The sequence below is a fragment of the Sus scrofa genome, chromosome 7, assembly GCF_054392235.1.
Source record: "Sus scrofa isolate SSC_HxYL_T2T_F1_AM1 chromosome 7, Sscrofa_HxYL_maternal_Yorkshire_Landrace_v2.0, whole genome shotgun sequence".
NCBI classification, from domain to species: Eukaryota; Metazoa; Chordata; class Mammalia; order Artiodactyla; family Suidae; genus Sus; species Sus scrofa.
The window spans coordinates 103849462-103867150 of record NC_139389.1 but is presented as its reverse complement, the minus strand read 5'-3'; the positions used below and the strand labels follow the sequence as shown (position 1 = coordinate 103867150).

Here is a 17689-nt window from a genome sequence, read left to right as displayed (position 1 = left end):
GGGTACAGAGAAATATTTCTCTAATATGAGATACATAGTAACAAAAGCATTGCTAAGTCCCTGACCTGGGGCCTTGGTGTTGGGGCAAAACAATAAGAGTGGAGAATATGGAAAACTAAAGTGGCCATGATCTGTGTAAATCTATTAATAGGGAAACTCCTTTATGCCATATTTCATTAAAATAAAATGACAAAAACCCACACCTTTATTCTTGTGACCTTAGCTTATAGTTGTACAATGATCATCACAACCAAATTTTATAGCATTTCTATCCCAGATGTTCAGTGCATCCTACCATCCCCCAACCTGTCTCATTTGGAAATAAGTTTTTCACTCTGTGAGTCAGTATTTGTTCTGCAAAGAAGTTCATTGTGTCCTTTTTTTAGATTCCATATGTCAGTGATAGCATTTGATGTTGGTGTGTCATTGTCTGACTGACTTCACTTAGCATGATAATTTTTAGGTCCATGTTGCTGTTATTTCTTTCCTTTTAATGGCTGAGTCATATTCCATTGTGTATATGTACCACATCTTCTTTATCCACTCCCCTATCTATGGGCATTTAGGTTGTTTCCATGTCTTGGCTATTGTATATAGTGCTGCAATGAACATTGGAGTACATGCATCTTTTTGGGTCATGGTTTTCTCTGGATAGATGCCCAGGAGTGGGATTGCTGGATCAAATGGCAATTCTATTTTTAGTTTTCTGAGGAATCTCCATATTGTTTTATAAGACAATTTAAATAACCATCCTAAGCCAGAGAATTTACAGTTGACATAGGCAGATCATAAACACATGACACTGTGGGCCATACTTAATGGACCAGTCTGGTAGACAATGAAGTACTTTGAAAGAAGACGCAGAACTTGATTTTGACTGGCAGTGGAAGGAAGAAGGATCTCAAGGAACAAAGGAATTCAGGGAACAAAGGCAACTCCTTTCTAGGGGAGGGAGAATAAGTATGACTTGGCTCTTATAGCTTTTACTTTTTAACTATAAGAAGAAATATGTTTATGGCAAAATGTCAAGTAGTAAAGGAAGCTGTAAGGTAAAAATTAAAATGTAAAAGTTTTCCAGTAGTAAGAATTGAAAAGAATTGAAAGTAGAGACTTGAACAGATAATTGTAAATCCATGCTCTTAGCAGCATTAGTCACAATAGCCAAAAGGTGGAAACAATTTTAATGTCCACAGATGGATAAATGGATTAAAAAGTGTGGTGTGTGTGTAATGGAATATTATTGTCTTGAAAAATAATGAAATTCTGATACATGATGCAATATGGGTGAAGCTTGAAGACATTATGCTAAGTGAATAAGCCAAGCATTAAAAGACAAATATTATGATTCCACTTATATGGGAATACCTAGGATAATCAAATTCATAGAGACAGAGGAATTCCCATTGTGGGTCAGTGGGTTAAGGACCCAGTACTGTCTCTGTGAGGATGTGGTTTTGATCCCTGGTCTGGCTGAGTGGGTTAAGGATCCAGTGTTGCTCTAACCTGCAGCATAGGGCTCAGATGCAACTTGGATCCAGTGTGGCTGTGGCTGTGGCTGTGGCTGTGGCTGTGGCTGTGGCTGTGGCCTAGGCTCCAGCTGCTGCTCCAATTGGGACTCCTGGCCTGAGAACTTCCATATGTCACAGGTGTGGCCATAAAAAGAAAGGAAAAAATTGATAGAGGCAGAAAGTAGAGTGGTAGTTACTGAGGGCTGGGAGAGTTAGTGTTTATTGAGGATGGAGTTTCAGTTTTAGATGACATAAAAGTTCTAGAGATGGAAAATGGTGACAGTTGCACAACACTGCAAATATACTTAATCCCACTGAATTGTACACTGATAAATGTTTTAAATGATACATTTTCTGTTATATATACTTTACCACAACGAAAAGTCTCCAACCAATCCTAACCTAGAGGTGGTGTCAACTAAAAAAAACTTCTTTAATGTCCATCTAGATACACAAACACAAACATAGATATGCAAGCATAAGCATGTTCCTTCAGTGCCTACTTTTTGGGGCATTCATTTAGGTGCTGGGAATTCTGCAGTGAACAAAACTGACAAGGTTCCTGCTGTCATGGAGCTTTTTAAAAATATTGTTTTACATAAGTGGTTATTGATGTGATACTGTTTTACACCTCATTTTCCCCTTAACAAAGACCTTCGGAAATATTTCTGAATTTTTATAGACCTGTGGATTATTTTTTTCATTTTTTCAAGTTTTATTGAAGTAGTATATTTGATTTTCAGTGTTGTACCATTTTCTGCTATACAGCAGAGTAACTCAGCTACACACACACACACACACACACACACACACACACACACCCCCCCCCACCCCCTTTACCCTTCTTACATTATCTTCCATCATAGTCTATCCCAAGAGACTAGATACCATTCCCTGTACTATACAGTAGGACCTCATTGCTTATCCACTATCAATGTAATAGTTTGCTAGATCTACTGATTTAATGGCTGCGTGTACACCCTTGTATGGATGTGATACAGTTTATGGTTATTACATTGGATAGAGGAGGGGAGGCAGAGGTATAGAGCTTACTATGCTTTGCTGCCCTTGTTTGCTCCTGTTGTAAGTTAAATTTTTTTTTTTTTTTTTTTTTTGCTATTTCTTTGGGCCGCTTCTGCGGCATATGGAGGTTCCCAGGCTAGGGGTCGAATCGGAGCTGTAGCCACTGGCCTACGCCAGAGCCACAGCAACGCGCGATCCGAGCTGCGTCTGCAACCTACACCACAGCTCATGGCAACGCCAGATCGTTAACCCACTGAGCAAGGGCAGGGACCGAACCCGCAACCTCATGTTTCCTAGTCGGATTCGTTAACCACTGCGCCACGACGGGAACTCCCGTAAGTTAAATTTTTATTACGAATGTATAATAGGCTTCTTATAAGGGTCAAGCAGTGCCAAATCTATAAAATAAGAGTAAAAACTCTAATCTGTCCTCTACCTCTCTTTTAATTCTATTCTCTGGAAGAAGTAAACCACTGTTAACATTCCATTGTTCATCTTAACAGATGTGTTTGAGGCATCTGCAGATATAAAGAATGTGGAGAACATATATCTTCTCATTTTCTAGGAGCTGGCTCATGTGGTATATTGCTCATTCAGGTCAGACTATGGACACTAGCAGAAGAAAGATCTGGACTGAACTTCGTAAGAGCCAAGTTCTGTCTTGATTCTGCTACTGTGACAGGCAGTTCCTCAGTTGTCATTTGTCTAGTCAATGAGATCGCATCAAGGAGAGTACTTTGGAAACTGTTATACTATAAATACTAGCATATTTCTTTCTTTCTTTCTTTTTTTTTTTTTTTTTTTGTCTTTTTTTGCCATTTCTTGGGCCGTTCCCTCGGCATATGGAGGTTTCCAGGCTAGGGGTTGAATCGGAGCTGTAGCTGCCTGCCTACACCACAGCCACAGCAACACGGGGTCTGAGCCGCATCTGTGGCCTACACCACAGCTCACGGCAACACCAGATCCTTAACCCACTGAGCGAGGCCATGGATCGAAACCCGAAACCTAATGGTTCCTAGTTGGATTCGCTAACCACTGAGCCGTGACGGATTTCTTTAGGGTTCTTTGTTTGCAAACATTAGAAACCAACTTAGGTTCTATTAGACCAAAAAAAAAAAAAAAAAAAAAAAAAAAGGTAGAGGGCAGACATGAGTGGAAGGATTTTAGATAGCAGGTGAAGAAATATTTTAAACAACTAGGTCTCTGTAAATTCAGGAACTGGATGGCTTTGAGGGTTTCAGTATCCGTTTGCATTCCTGTGTGTGTGTTCAAGATGCAGTCCCTGGGGAAAAGTGAATGGCTTAGAGGCCTTGTGTTTACTGATGGTTCAGGGGGTAGAGTCCTGGGTTTATGTGCTCCATCAGAATCCCTTGGAGTTGGAGAGATGCAGTTTTGGAGAGTATGGGATTCGAGGCTGGCAAAACCAAATGTCAGCCTTGAAATGTCAGTTGTTTTAACCCTAGATTCTTACTCCCCTTCAAGGAGGAGATGATCGCCGGGTTCTACTATGGCACATGGAACAAGCTATCCACTCCAGAGTTAAGCCCATACAGCTGAAAGGAGAGCATCATTCCAACATTTTTTGCCTGGCTTTCAACAGTGGGAACACCAAAGTATTCTCTGGAGGTGAGAAGATGAGAGATTTCCCCTTGGGAAATTGACTGTGGCTGGAGTTTCAGATAAAGGAATGATAAAATAAGTCCTTAATTTTCTTTACTTTATCTCATTGAGTCATGGAATTACTGGTTTCCTACAGCTAACAAGCATTACAGCAGTTTAGGCATGTGTATTAGACTAGTATCTGTCCTTTCCTTCTCGCTTGTTTTTTCTTGGTAGAAAACTTTTCACATTGCAGTCTGGTATATAGAAACAGATTAGAAACAGTATTTAACCTCAGTATGTATGTATACACTCTTAGTATGTATACACTCTGGTGTTATTTTATTTTATTTTTTTTTAGATAGATTCTATTCTAGTTTGTTTTTAAAGAGTTTAAAGGTTATGACTCAACTTGGTGTTATGACCTATGGACAGCTTCTGTTTGAAAAACCATTGTGCTAACAAACAATTGGAATGGCTCATGCTCAGGCCAGCCTCTTGATGATGGCATCTATCAATTACACTCCTTTCTGACCACTATGTTTCTAGTCCTGACCTCTCTGCTGCACTGCAGAATTCCCTACCAAATACCTTTGTGTTCCAAAAGTGATTTAAATGCAGTAGGTGTAAAACTAAGATTCTCCCCTGCACAAATATTTCTTGTTCCATGGATTCCCTTTTTCAGTTATTATTAACATTCACTTAATTATTTAAGTTGTTAAATTTAACTTTTAAGAAACTGCTGACATTGAAGCATTTTTAATTATGGAAATGACGATATCATATGGTTCAGCCTAATAGAAATCTCAAAGTCATCTTCAGACCTGCCTTTCTTTCATTTTCACATTTTGAAAGTCACCAACTAGACTATCAGATCTGTTTCGAAAGCCTCATATCCATCCTTTAGTTTTTGCTCTCTTTCTATACCCACTGCCCTGATTCAGATCCTCATCTTTGGCCTGGACTATTGCAGTGTCCTTCTGTGATTTTTGCTACCAGTTTCTAACTCTCCTTATTCATTGCTTATACAAGTTTTCTTTTAAAAGAAAGTTTTGACCATGTGGACCTTTGACCCTACAGTGTCCACAGGATACAGTCTAACCCTAATCTACCTGGCTGGCCTCATCTTCCTCCCCTTCATCTTGTTCTCAGATTAACTAAATCACCTGCCATATTAAATGCCCTGTGCCTTTGGCGAATTCTGTTCCTCCATGGGCCATGATTAATTGTCCAGTCCCACCAATTCCCCTAAGTCTTCCATCAGTAAGAGTTTTGAGTTATTTGCGTTTCCTTCCCCCTTTGTGCCATGTAATTCCACCCTGCTCACGAAGGACACGGTTACTCCTTCATCTGTGTCCCCGTGGTAGAGCATATTGCTACAGCAGGATAACCCATTTTGTCACTATTAGTTATTTGTGCAGGTGGACTGTGAGTTCCTCAAGGGCTGGGCAGAATCTTATTCCTCTCGTATCCTCAGCACCTCACACTGTGCATGGTACCTAGAAGGCATTAGTATGGGTTTGATTTACTTGGCATGAACCCACAGTAGAGTTATAGCCAGGGCTTTAAGATGACTTGGCTGCATCTCTACTGCTTATGCTTTTAGCATACAGTGGGAAATTTTTTTACTGTCTTCATTTTTGGATTTTTATTTTTTGGCTATAAACATCTGAAGATAGGATTAATAATATTGTGAATGTAGTATTTTTAGATTCCTTGATGGAATAGAGAGAAATACAGGAGAAAAAAGTCATGGATAAAAACTTTACCATTATTTGATGTAACACAGTTATTAAATTTTAATGCTATAAAAGATGATGAGGATGTGAATAGTAGCAAACCTTTGTTGGGAACTTAATCCAATACTGAATGCTTTTACAAATGCACTCTTATCTTTATAATAACTCTGAAGTAAATACTGTTATTATTCCTATTTTACTGAGGCATAGAAAAGTTATAGATGGAGTTCCCATTGTGGCACAGCGGAAACAAATCTGACTAGTAGCCATGAGGTTGCAGGTTTGCTCCCTGGCCTTGCTTAGTGGGTCAAGGATCCAACATTGCCGTGACTTGTGATGTAGGTTGCAGACACAGCTTGGATCCCGTGTTGCCCTGGCTGTGGAGTAGGCCAGCAGCCACAGCTCTGATTCAACCCCTAGCCTGGAAACTTCCATATGCCATGGGTGCGGCCCTAAAAAGCAAAAAAAAGAAAGAAAGAAAAATTATAGATGTTATTTCAGGTCTCACAGTTAATAAGTATTTCAGTTAAAAGAAAAAAAGGTGGCTTGGATGAATGAATTAATTTGTCATGATTGTTTACTCCTTTCCTTAATAGCCACAGGGTTTTTTTTAAGCACTTGTTAAAAGCATTCAAAAAAAATTACATAGTTGATTTACAATGCTCTGTAAATTTCTGCTGTGACCCAGCAGAGTGACCCAGTTTTACATATATGTATACACACACACACACACATATATGTTCTTTTTCTCATATTATCTTTTTTTTTTTCAAGGGCTGCACCTGCAGCATATGGACACTCCCAGGCTAGGGGTCAAGTCGGAGCTGCAGCTGCTGGCCTGCACTACAACCACAGCAATGACAGATCTGAGCCACATTTGTGACCTACACCTCAAGTCATGGCAATGCCGGATTCTTAACCCACTGAGCAAGGCCAGGGATCTAGCCCGCATCCTCATGGATATTACTCAGATTCATTACTGCTGAGCTGTGACAGGAACTCCTTAAATTATTTTTATAAATGTTTTTTCCTAATGAGCATTCCTAATTTGTATTAACATTGACTTTGCTTTTTGGGGTTTTTTTTTTTTTTTTTGGTCTTTTTACCATTTCTTGGGCCGCTCCTGAGGCATATGGAAGTTCCCAGGCTAGGGGTCTAATCAGAGCTATAGCCCCCGGCCTACTCCACAGCCACAGCAATGCGGGATCCAAGCCGTGTCTGCCACCTACATGACAGCTCACAGCAACGCCGGATCCTTAACCCACTGAGCAAGGCCAGGTATCGAACCCACAACCTCCTGGTTCCTAGTTGGATTCATTAACCATTGCGCCATGATGGGAACTCCCGCTTTTTGGGTTTTTTAAACATTGATTTTGTTCATTTGTTTTCCCTGAAATCTTTAATAAAATACTGAATTGTAATATGGATAGGACCACTTTGCAGGAATTATCAAATGTCTGCTTTTTCCCTTACAGGAAATGATGAGCAAGTTATCCTCCATGATGTTGAAAGGTAAATAGATTGTTGGTATGTGAAGGTGATTAACTCCATTTTTCATATGAAGAAAGGCAGATAGCTCTTTAAACCAAAATAGTTTTTGTTTTTTGAAGAAAATAACATGAAACCAGCTGTCTTCTGCTGAAAAAGATTTCTATAATAGTTTTGAATTAAAATTTTGATTAAAAAGTTTGCAAAGGTGATATAAAATTATAGTTTTCAGTTGAAAATTTAAAAGGAGGGATTGGATGGAAAGGAATCTTACTTATTACTACTTAATAATAATAGTAGTAGTTAATATTTATGTGCCAGGCATCATTTTAAATGTTTTGTAAGTATTAATTGATTTACCCTCACAATAATTTCATGAGGCAATGCTCTTATGATCTCAGTTAGGAAACTGAGGCCTAGAGATGTTAGGTAGCTTAAGATCGAGTGTTAGGGTGTTAGGATCTGAACTTAGGCAGCGTCGCTTTATAGCCATGCTTTTACTCACTATGCCAGACTGCCGGGAAATCTGTCGTCTACTCCTGCTGGGATCAGGGCTGCTTTAAAGCTTTCCCTTGCTTTTTTTGGAAATCCAGCACTACTCCCAAGATTGTACACAAGCAGATATATTCTGTATTAAGTGAAAACATGACATTCATATGCGTCGAATCACTTTTTTTTTTTCAGCTGCACCCATGGCATGTGGAAGTTCCCAGACCAGGAATCAAATCCATACCACAGCAGCAACCTGGGCCACTACAGTGACAACGCTGGATCCTTAACTCACTGTACCACAAGAGAACTCCCTGAATCACTTTTAAATATGCCTATTTAGTGCAAAAAGCAAATTTGTAAAATCTTGTCTCTTTAATAATAATGCTTTTTCTAAAACTTGGAAGTTGAATTACCTACTTTTTAGTAGATGTAATATCCTTTGGGTTTTACTAGGGCGACATTCTCCTGGAAATGAAAGAGAACTCCATTCTGGGAACTAGAGGGCTGGGACTGTGCACTATATTTGTGTGTATGTGTGTGCCTCTCTCTGCTCTCTGTCCCTCAGCAGTGAGACCTTAGATGTGTTTGCGCACGAAGATGCAGTATATGGCTTGTCGGTGAGCCCAGTGAATGACAACATTTTTGCCAGCTCCTCAGATGATGGCCGGGTTCTCATCTGGGACATCCGGGAATCTCCCCATGGAGGTAGGTTACTATGCAAAAGTTGCTTGGGTTGTGTTGAAGAGTTTGATGTCAGGTTCTTTGCAGATCCAATTTATGACTTGAGTTACCTGGACTGAAGTGCTCTGCAGGAGAGGAAACTCACACAGAGATATAAATGTGCATCTCTAGAAGTCCCATCCTACCCCTAAGTGGTCGGCAGTGAGGCACCTCTGCCAGTCCTTCTCCAGTCACCTGTGAGTTTCCACAGATGTTGCACCTGTAGTAGATACCACAGTATCTTGTTGTGTAGTAGCCCCAAGGAGCACAGCGTCCAGTGCCTCATTTGTGGAGGACCAGCCACCAAGCGCCAGCTCTGTGCATGGTGCTAACTGTACATATTCTGGTTATTTACAGAGAATTTTTTTTTTTTTTTAAGTATTCCAACATTGGAAATGAAATCTTATGTACTTCTTGCAGCCTGGTTTCAGAACCATAGAACCTCACCGTAACCATATATAGGAACTTAAAAGTGATAGCAGAGACACTTTGTTTAAAGGGGGATTGTCTGGCCGAGTTCCTCTTCCAGATGTGTTCTTTGGGTCTCTGGCATGTAAAATGAAGAATTTGTCTTGTTGAATTTCTCTGAAGTTCTTCAGGAAATGCATCATTTCAGCTCATTTCCTGTAGAGAGATTTCTCTGGCGCTCTGTCTTCAAAGGCTCTTTCCTGCAGCATACCCTCAGTGCCACCCCCAGCTCCACTATTGATGCAGCTTTGTCATGACCATACCTTTGTACATAGAGTTTCTTTCTTTTTTTTTTAATTATTATTATTATTATTTTTTCCCCACTGTACAGCAAGGGGATCAAGTTATCCTTACATGTATACATTACAAAGTACATAGAGTTTCTATCCTGCCTGCCTTGCGTGGCTGACTTGGGGTTTTTGTGGGATTTTTTTGTTTGTTTTGTTCCTGCTTTTTAGGGCCACACCTGCGGCAGGCATATGGAAGTTCCCAGGCTAGGGATTGAATTGGAGCTGCAGCTGCTGACATATACCACAGCCACAGCAATATGGGACCTGAGCCACATCCGCAGCCTACACCACAGCTCATGGCAATACTGGATCCTTAAACCACTGAGAGAGGCTAGGGATCAAATCCATATCCTCATGGATCCTAGTCAGGTTTGTTAACTGCTGAGCCACAAAGAGAACTCCTTCTGGGTTTTTTTTAATTATTCTGTATTCCGAGAACTTAATATGCTGGCTTGTGCTCATTGCTGGGGTTCATTCTATAAGAGAAACTTGCCGCCAGGGTCAGGCAGATGAGGTAGCCAAAAGCAGCAGCTATGGTTGAGTCACAGTGGGCTTGGTAGGTGAAATTCTCCCTTGTCTGAACTACCTGCTGGATGAGGTGACTGAGCACTCCCTGTGCCTAGAGACGTATGAAATATTGCATATAAAAATTGTAGGCTAGAGAGTGCTTTCTTTTCTTTTTTTGTTTTGGTCTTTTGTCCTTTTTAGGGCCGCACTCATGGCATATGGAGGTTCCCAGGCTAGGGGTCTAATTGGAGCTGTAGCCGCCAGCCTACACCACAACCATAGCAACTCGGGATCTGAGCCATGTCTGTGACCTACACCACCACAGCTCACGGCAATGCCGGATCCTTAACCCACTGAGTGAGGCCAGGAATCGAACCCACAACCTCATGGTTCCTAGTTGGATTCGTTTCTGCTGCGCCACGACGGGAACTTCTGGGAGAGCTTTTTGTCTTTGCTCCTAAACCACTTCCATAGGAGTATGTCCTCCTAGGCAGTGAAGTTCCTTCCTCACCTGGAGCCCACTAATATATGCAAGAGGCCATAGGGTTTCTAGGTGAAGTTGATTAGGAGCTGCCTGGATGCAAGTTCACATACGAGATGCCTTTTTAAAAAAATATTCCAACATTGGAAATTAAATCTTAGAATTCTAGACTGAGGCCATTTTCTTTTCAATTTAGGGAGCAATAAGACCAGAAGGAAAAATTCCTAACTATTGTTTTGTCTTCATTAAATCTTTGTGTAGTTGTTAATTAATTAATTAATTAATTTTTAGGGCTTCAACTGCCACTTATGGAAGTTCTCAGGCTAGGGGCTGAATTGGAGCTACAGCTGCCAGTGTATGCCACAGCCACAGCAATGCTGGATCCTTAATACGGTGAGCAGACCATGGATACCTGTTGGGTTCATTTCTGCTGAGCCACAACAGGAACTCCTTTGTATAGTTTTAAAATTTCTGAAGTTCATAAATTTGGATTAAGGTGTTATAATCCTACTAGTAATTGGTTGTGAATTTTTTCAGCTCATGCAGAATTCAGTTTTATTTACTGTAAACAGCTTTCTTTCCTGCTTACAGTGACCATTTCTGCTTTGTCATAGGATCTCTGGATGCTGTGTGTATTTCCAAGTATTATAGCTTAACATCTGTGTATATGTTGTTTTAAGTTGCTACTTTCACACTGTGTGCAGGTGTGTGCCAGGACCTGGGGGGACCTTGTGAGTGAGCGTGGCTACTGGGATGAGGTATTAGGTTGGGTTCCAGGCTGTTGCAGTGATTGTTAAAGGCTGTGCTCCTCCTTGCGTTCACATTCCTGTGTGTCTACCTGCTACTGGCCCAGAAGCGCCTGAAGTGGACTGATCAGAATTTCTCTCTTCACAGAGCCCTTCTGCCTGGCCAACTATCCATCAGCCTTCCACAGTGTCATGTTTAACCCTGTGGAGCCCAGGTTATTGGCCACAGCCAATTCAAAGGAAGGAGTGGGACTCTGGGATATTCGAAAACCTCAGAGGTGAGCTCCCTTTATTCAGAAGGTGTTAAAACTTTTGGTTTCCTCAACTCTCAGGTAATGAGATCAGCCAGCAAGGGTTGTAAGAACACATTTGGCAATTGATCTCAATGGGACATATAAGATACCCTGTTGTATCTAAAGCCAGGGGAACCCCAGACACTCCTTGCTAAAGAGGAGTCATAAATTGTAATCTGGACTCTAGACAGATCAATTCTAGGCAAATTTTGCAATAATGAGAGTTTCTTTTTAATACTGCCTTCTTCTGTCTTTATGTCCAGGGTTCCCCAGATGCATGGGAGGTGTTGTAGAGGGAATGGTAGTGATTTGTTAAACTTATTGCCACTGAACTGAGGATTCTTAACCCAGAGTGAAAGGGATATGAATTTCAGGAGAACTGTGAAGTCCCCAAATAAGTGTGTTCTTCTGAGATGGGCTTTCTTCACTTTCTCAAAAGGACCAGTGACTACAACAGTAGTTAAAAGCCACTGCACTGAAGTGTTAGGGACCTAATTTGTTCCCCTTCTGTTTGCATTATTAAGAGTACACTTAGGACAATTCTAAGTTGTTGATACAAACCACTAATGGGGGAGTTTTGTAGATGGGACAAATAGGGGTCTTATGTTCCTTAAATCCCATGAGGGAGAGATGACCTTTTATGGTGCCCGTACATAAAACCAAACCTTGCTTTATAAAAGATTTGTATGCATTACTAGCCATTCTGAAAATTCCACATGGAGCTAACTTGCCACCTTAAGGCACTACTGCAGAAGAGTACCTTGGAAAGTAAGGGAGGCTATGATTTATTTCATGGGCCTCAGATGAAAGAGGCAATTAAGTAAAGAGGATTATCTTCCTTGGTGATTTTTAGTACTAGCTAAATTTCTCCATCGGGCAGTCTGATGGGGTTGGAACTCTGGCAGATCTCTCTAACCCAGAAGGAAGTCCCTGGTGTTGAGCAGGGCTCCCTGAGGCTCCATAGGGCAGCAGAGACTTTTCCTGCTCTCTGCTGCATGTGCACCTGGCTCTTCCTTTTCCATGTGGCTGAAATGTGTGTAGAGGCTGGACCCCTGTTGTGCCTTTGCACTGTGTGCTTAGGGAGGCTTGTTCTTTGCCAGGAAGACAGTACCTGTGTTCAGCTATAGCATTCTCCACTACTCTGGGCTCTTTAGGAAAAAACCATTCTGCCTTGTCCATATCATAAGGACAGAATTTGGACCAACAACATCAGCTTTCTCCCAACCTGTTACCTCCCATACTGATAATTGTAGTGAATAGCTGGCAACTGGAGAGGGGCCTGATCCCAGTGGAAAGCTTGAATAGTTCATGATGTCAGCAGTGTCTTGAGAGAAGAGGGGATTGAATGTTAATTCTCCTCTCAATTTTCCTCCACCAGCTTCCTGCTGTGCATTATATTTGGACCCTCCTCCTCTTTCTATTTGCCTCCCACTAAATATGGCTTCTTTCTTTCTTCTTCTTCTTTTTTTTTTTTTGCCCACACCCATGGCATGTGGGATTTCCTGGGCCAGGGATCAAACCCATGCCACAGCAGCGACCTGAGCCACTACAGTGACAATTCCAGATCCTTAACCTGCTGCACCACAAGGGAACTCTGCTTCTTTCTTTTTAAAAAATTCTAAGTGAGGTTGTTGCTTTATATATATGTGTGTACACACACACACACACACACATATATACATATTTTTTATTGGGTCCTTTTTTTCCCATGCTCTGTGCTTTTATTCCATTTATTGCTTTATAGATTAGGATCTATCTATAGCTAGAAAAGTATAATTAGAAGAATGAAAAGGGGGAGTTACTGTCATGGCTCAGTGGTTAATGAATCCGACTAGGAACCATGAGGTTGTGGGTTCAATCCCTGGCCTCGCTCAGTGGGTTAAGGACCCGGCATTGCTGTAAGCTGTGGTGTAGGTTGCAGACACGGCTCGGATCTGGTGTTGCTTGTGGCTATGGTGTAGGCAGGCAGCTACAGCTCTGACTCAACCCCTAGCCTGGGAACGTCCATATGCCTTGGGTGTGGTCCTAAAAAGACACACACACAAAATCCTATCTCAAGGTTATCTCTGCTACTTGTGTATTTTTTTAATGTTTTATATCAGTAAGGCTCTTCTCTTTCATGGTCTTTAGTCACTCTCTCTGAAGGTAACTGCAGTGAACAGTTTCTTATTTATCTGTCCAAAACATCATTTAATATGTATAATGAGCATAGAGAGTATATATCCTTAAAGAGATTTAGACTAAAGGAACCACGTAATAATACCACTGTTTTCAGCTTTTTTCAATTAGTAATATGTCTTGGAGCTTTTTTTCATATTAGCACTTAGAGATCTAACACATTCTGTTAATGACTACATGGAATTCTATTCATGTGATCTGCCAGACAACCAGACTTAGAGTTTCCTGTTTGGGCCATTTATAAAGTATGCTGCATTGAACCTGGTTGCACATCTGTCTTGGCCTACCTTTGCAAAAATATCTAAGGAACTGATGTATCAAAGAGTGTATGTTTTTATATTTTTTGTAAAAAGTTGTCAACTTTTCCCACACCCCTGAAGGCTGCACTGATTTACAAACTTACCAACTCCACCAGGCTGCATGTGTCTCCAGATCGTCATCAACTGACTTAAGCTGTTGCAAGTCTTATGGAGGAGAAGTATTGTCTTCTTGCTTTGATTACTTCTCATTTATGGGTGAGGTTATGTGGTTTCTTTGGTAACCTATAGTTTTCAAAGCCCACATGGGAGAAAACATCTAATAAAGGTAATTGATAATCTCAACTGACTCCTTCCTTGGAGTAAAAGGAGGAGCAGAGGGCTGTGGAAATCAGGACATTTTTACCTGTTTCTTTCACCTTTTCTAAGGTTAAATGGATATGAGGCAGGAAAGGGGTATGAAATATGCTTAGAGTCCTGTGCTTCACATCCACTGTTGTTTGGAGAAGAAACTGTCTTTTCTGTTTGAATTCTCTCAGTACAAGTTGGTGTGGGGGATGAAGAGATGGCCCTTTGTTTTTTCCATGCAGGATTAATTAGGCTGAGTTTCAATAGATGATTTTGTGTCTTGAACACAGCTGCCTAGAAACCCCAACCCAGATCTTGGGACAATTCTGAATCCCCTGGGACAACAAGCCTGGAACAAGATAGATCTATTTCAGGGATACTTAAAGTCTAGGGAAAGATTTTAGAGAATTTGTACACCTCTCATAATGGCAGGTAAAATCATGTGCTTGCTTATCTGAGTGAGCACACGTGGCATTTTTTCCTAGGGACAGAGCGCTTTTATCAGGTTCTCATAGAGACCCTGGAACCCCAAGAGGACGAGTCATTTGATGTTACAAAGATAGATTTAGAGCCTCTTGCGGTTCCTCAGTAAGCTTGTAAGTGACTTCCAACTTATAATAACTTGGGCACTTATGTGAATTGTGGGCCTACTCCAATGGCCCACTGGCCTCCTGGAAACAAATATAATCTCTGTGGAACAATAAGGGGGCCTCACATTGGCTAGCTTTTCATTCCTAGCTTACCTGATAGATGACTCCATACTGGAATTCTCTGCCCTACTCAGAGCCTAAGCTCGCGCTCTCCGTGTTTGCTAGATAGCCCGCAAGAGTGTGAATAGGATCGCTTTTATCCCACTACTGCCCTGAAGGAAGCTGATTAGAAGGCTGGCTGAAAGGTAGAGTAAAATACCAATTCTAGAAGGGCCTTTAGTTATCATCTGATCTGACTTCCTCATTGTACAAATTAAGAAGCTAGCCCAGTGAAGGAAAGGGAGGCAGAAGAGCTTGATGGTTTAGAAAGTCAAATCTGAAGCTCCAGCCAGAAGACAGTGAAAAGGGAGGCAGAAGAGCTTGATGGTTTAGAGAGTCAAATCTGAAGCTCCATCCTGTGTACAAAGCCAGGCAGTACACCTTAATAGCTATGTGATCTTGAGCATGTGACTGCCTCTCAGTGCCGCATAATAATAAATAATAGATGACATTTATTGAGCATTACTTGCTAGAGATAATGACAGTTACATGAATAATTCCTTATTTAATACTTATGATCACCTTATGAAGTAGATTCTATTATTCTTGTTTTAATAAGGAAATCAAGGTACAGAAAAATGAAGTAACAATCATGTATGTATATTATATCCTCTCCTCTTTTAAATCAACTAGGAGCCCCGTCTACATTAGTTTTCTTTCATCTATGCCTCCTTGGAATAATACTGTTAGAATTCCTCTGAAATTTTTCTAATAAAGATCTATCCAACTCTGAAGTCTGAGTCCTTTAGACTTTCTGCCTCCCTTTTCACTGTCTTCTGGCTCAGACCCAGTCTGCATACTGACTTTCCAAGTTTCTTGCTCTCCTGACCTGGAAAACTTGACATGCTACTTATTTTTCTTTTATAAAGCTTTAGAACAGAGATTGTAAACTAGTTGCCCCAGAGGCCAAATTCATGGAGATAACCCATGGAGATATTTTGCTTGGCTTACATGAAGTAATAGTATTTGGAAAGTTACACAGAAAAATTACAATTTATAACATCTCTCTCTCTCTCTCTTTTTTTTTTTTTTTTTTTTTTTTTTTGGTCTTCTGCCTTTGCTAGGGCCGCTCCCGTGGCATATGGAGGTTCCCAGGCTAGGGGTCTCATCGGAGCTGTAGCCACTGGCCTACACCACAGCCACAGCAACTCCGGATCCTCGACCCACTGAGCAAGGCCAGGGATCGAACCCTCAATCCCATGGTTTCTAGTCGGATTTGTTAGCCACTGCGCCACAACGGCAACTCCACAATTTATAATTCTCTTGAAAAAGATCAGGAGTTCCCATTGTGGCACAATGGAAATGAATCCAACTAGTATTTGTGAGGATGCAGGTTTGATCCCAGGCCTCTCTTAGTGGGTCAGGGGTCTGATGTTGCTGTGGCTGTGGTGTAGGCTGGCAACTGTGGCTCTGATTTGACCCCTAGCCTGGGAACTTCCATATGCCTCAGGTGTGGACCTAAAAAGCAAAAAAAAAAAAAAAAAAAAATCTGACACCATTGGACCTTTATTCTCATATCTCAACAGTCTGCCAAAGTTGAGTCGGGTTCCTCTTTAAACCTTTAAGATGTGTTAGGGGTTCCACTTCTGCTTAATGTCTTAATCCAAGTGTGCTTTTCTCTTTAATACTGCTTCCCTGGCCATGTAGTCACTGGAGTTTGAAAGTCTGCTTTGGGGATACAAGTGATGATGAGAGGGCCATAGGGTGGGGAACTTGAGTACAGGTGACTGGATAAGAGAAAATGTCATATATACAAGTATATATTGCATGTTTGGGTGAGGTTTCATTTATTTCATTTACACTGTTTCTGCTGGTATCTTTTCACAATCATCCTGTCCTTTATCACTGCCAGCATCCCAGTTATGATGTCTTGCTTGGACTATTGCAGTGGCTTCTGAACAGTTTTCAGACCTAAGCTCCTTGAGCATCCAAAGTGTTCAGAAGAAGTGGTTTCCTCAGCTGTAACTCACCTTGTCTCACCGTTTGCATTGCTTGTTTTAACTGTCTGCTCACTTACCACCTCTCTCCCTTCTCATATCTTTAGTTTCTGTCAGTTTTTGTCAGGAGCTGTTAGTTCTGTGACAGGTAACAATGTCTTGCTTTGACAAGGATAATAAAGAGAATGTTCTTTCTCACTCAACAATAAAACTGGGGCAAGCCAGGAATTCCTATAAAACCTACCTTGTAAGTTGGTGATTTTGCATGTTGTATAAATGACACATCTGAGAATGGGCAATGAGTGCTAATTTCTACTATCAGAAAGAAATTATCTTAGTAACTTACCTGGCTTTGGGGCCTAAATGTCTGTTCTCTGGGCCTGTGCCAATCCTGCTTCTGTAGAGACCAAATAAAGCGTTACTCTTAATTTGAATACAGGCAACCTCTGCCACATTGCATTTGAGAGTTGCTCATACTATTATGGGAGAATAGAGCCCAGGAGGTCAACTTCAAAGGCTGGAAAAGGCACTTGTGCTCTGCTTTCTTTCTCTATTCTCCTGCTCACCCATCTTTACTATCTGTATATACATACACAATACTCAGGCAAATGTTCCATCTACTGAAACCTGAAGTAAAAGCTTGTTTTTTCCCTACACCTGTATCCTTTCTTAAGTTCTTTTGTTTTTATTAATCTCACCATCACTCTTGTAATCATCCTAGCTGAAATTTCAGAGTCCCTTTTGGGTTTTCTGTCTCTCCCTCCCTCTGCCATAACTAGCCTTGCTTTGTGTTAGTGCCTGGTCACCGTTTTCAGTTCTTAAAGTCCAAGTCCCTGCTCTGTTTCAGATCCGTGTCACTCTTCCAT

The 17689-nt window shown here is 41.1% G+C and overlaps 1 protein-coding gene across 6 annotated transcripts in view; it reads left to right on the top strand.

The window, feature by feature from the left end:
- Nucleotides 1-17689, top strand: part of DCAF5 (DDB1 and CUL4 associated factor 5) — a 93794-nt gene that overhangs the window by 23901 nt on the left and 52204 nt on the right. For 4 of the 6 annotated variants that reach the window (XM_084969544.1, XM_021099399.2, XM_021099398.2 and 1 more), the window contains 4 exons: nucleotides 4014-4157; nucleotides 7345-7381; nucleotides 8415-8554; nucleotides 11210-11339. In XM_084969544.1, coding sequence (XP_084825670.1) covers nucleotides 4046-4157; nucleotides 7345-7381; nucleotides 8415-8554; nucleotides 11210-11339 — 419 coding nt within the window. In that variant the 5' untranslated portion in view covers nucleotides 4014-4045. Of the gene's footprint in view, nucleotides 1-4013; nucleotides 4158-7344; nucleotides 7382-8414; nucleotides 9658-10066; nucleotides 11340-17689 lie in introns of those variants that run through there. The other 2 variants (XM_084969545.1, XM_084969546.1) reach the window with 2 other exon arrangements.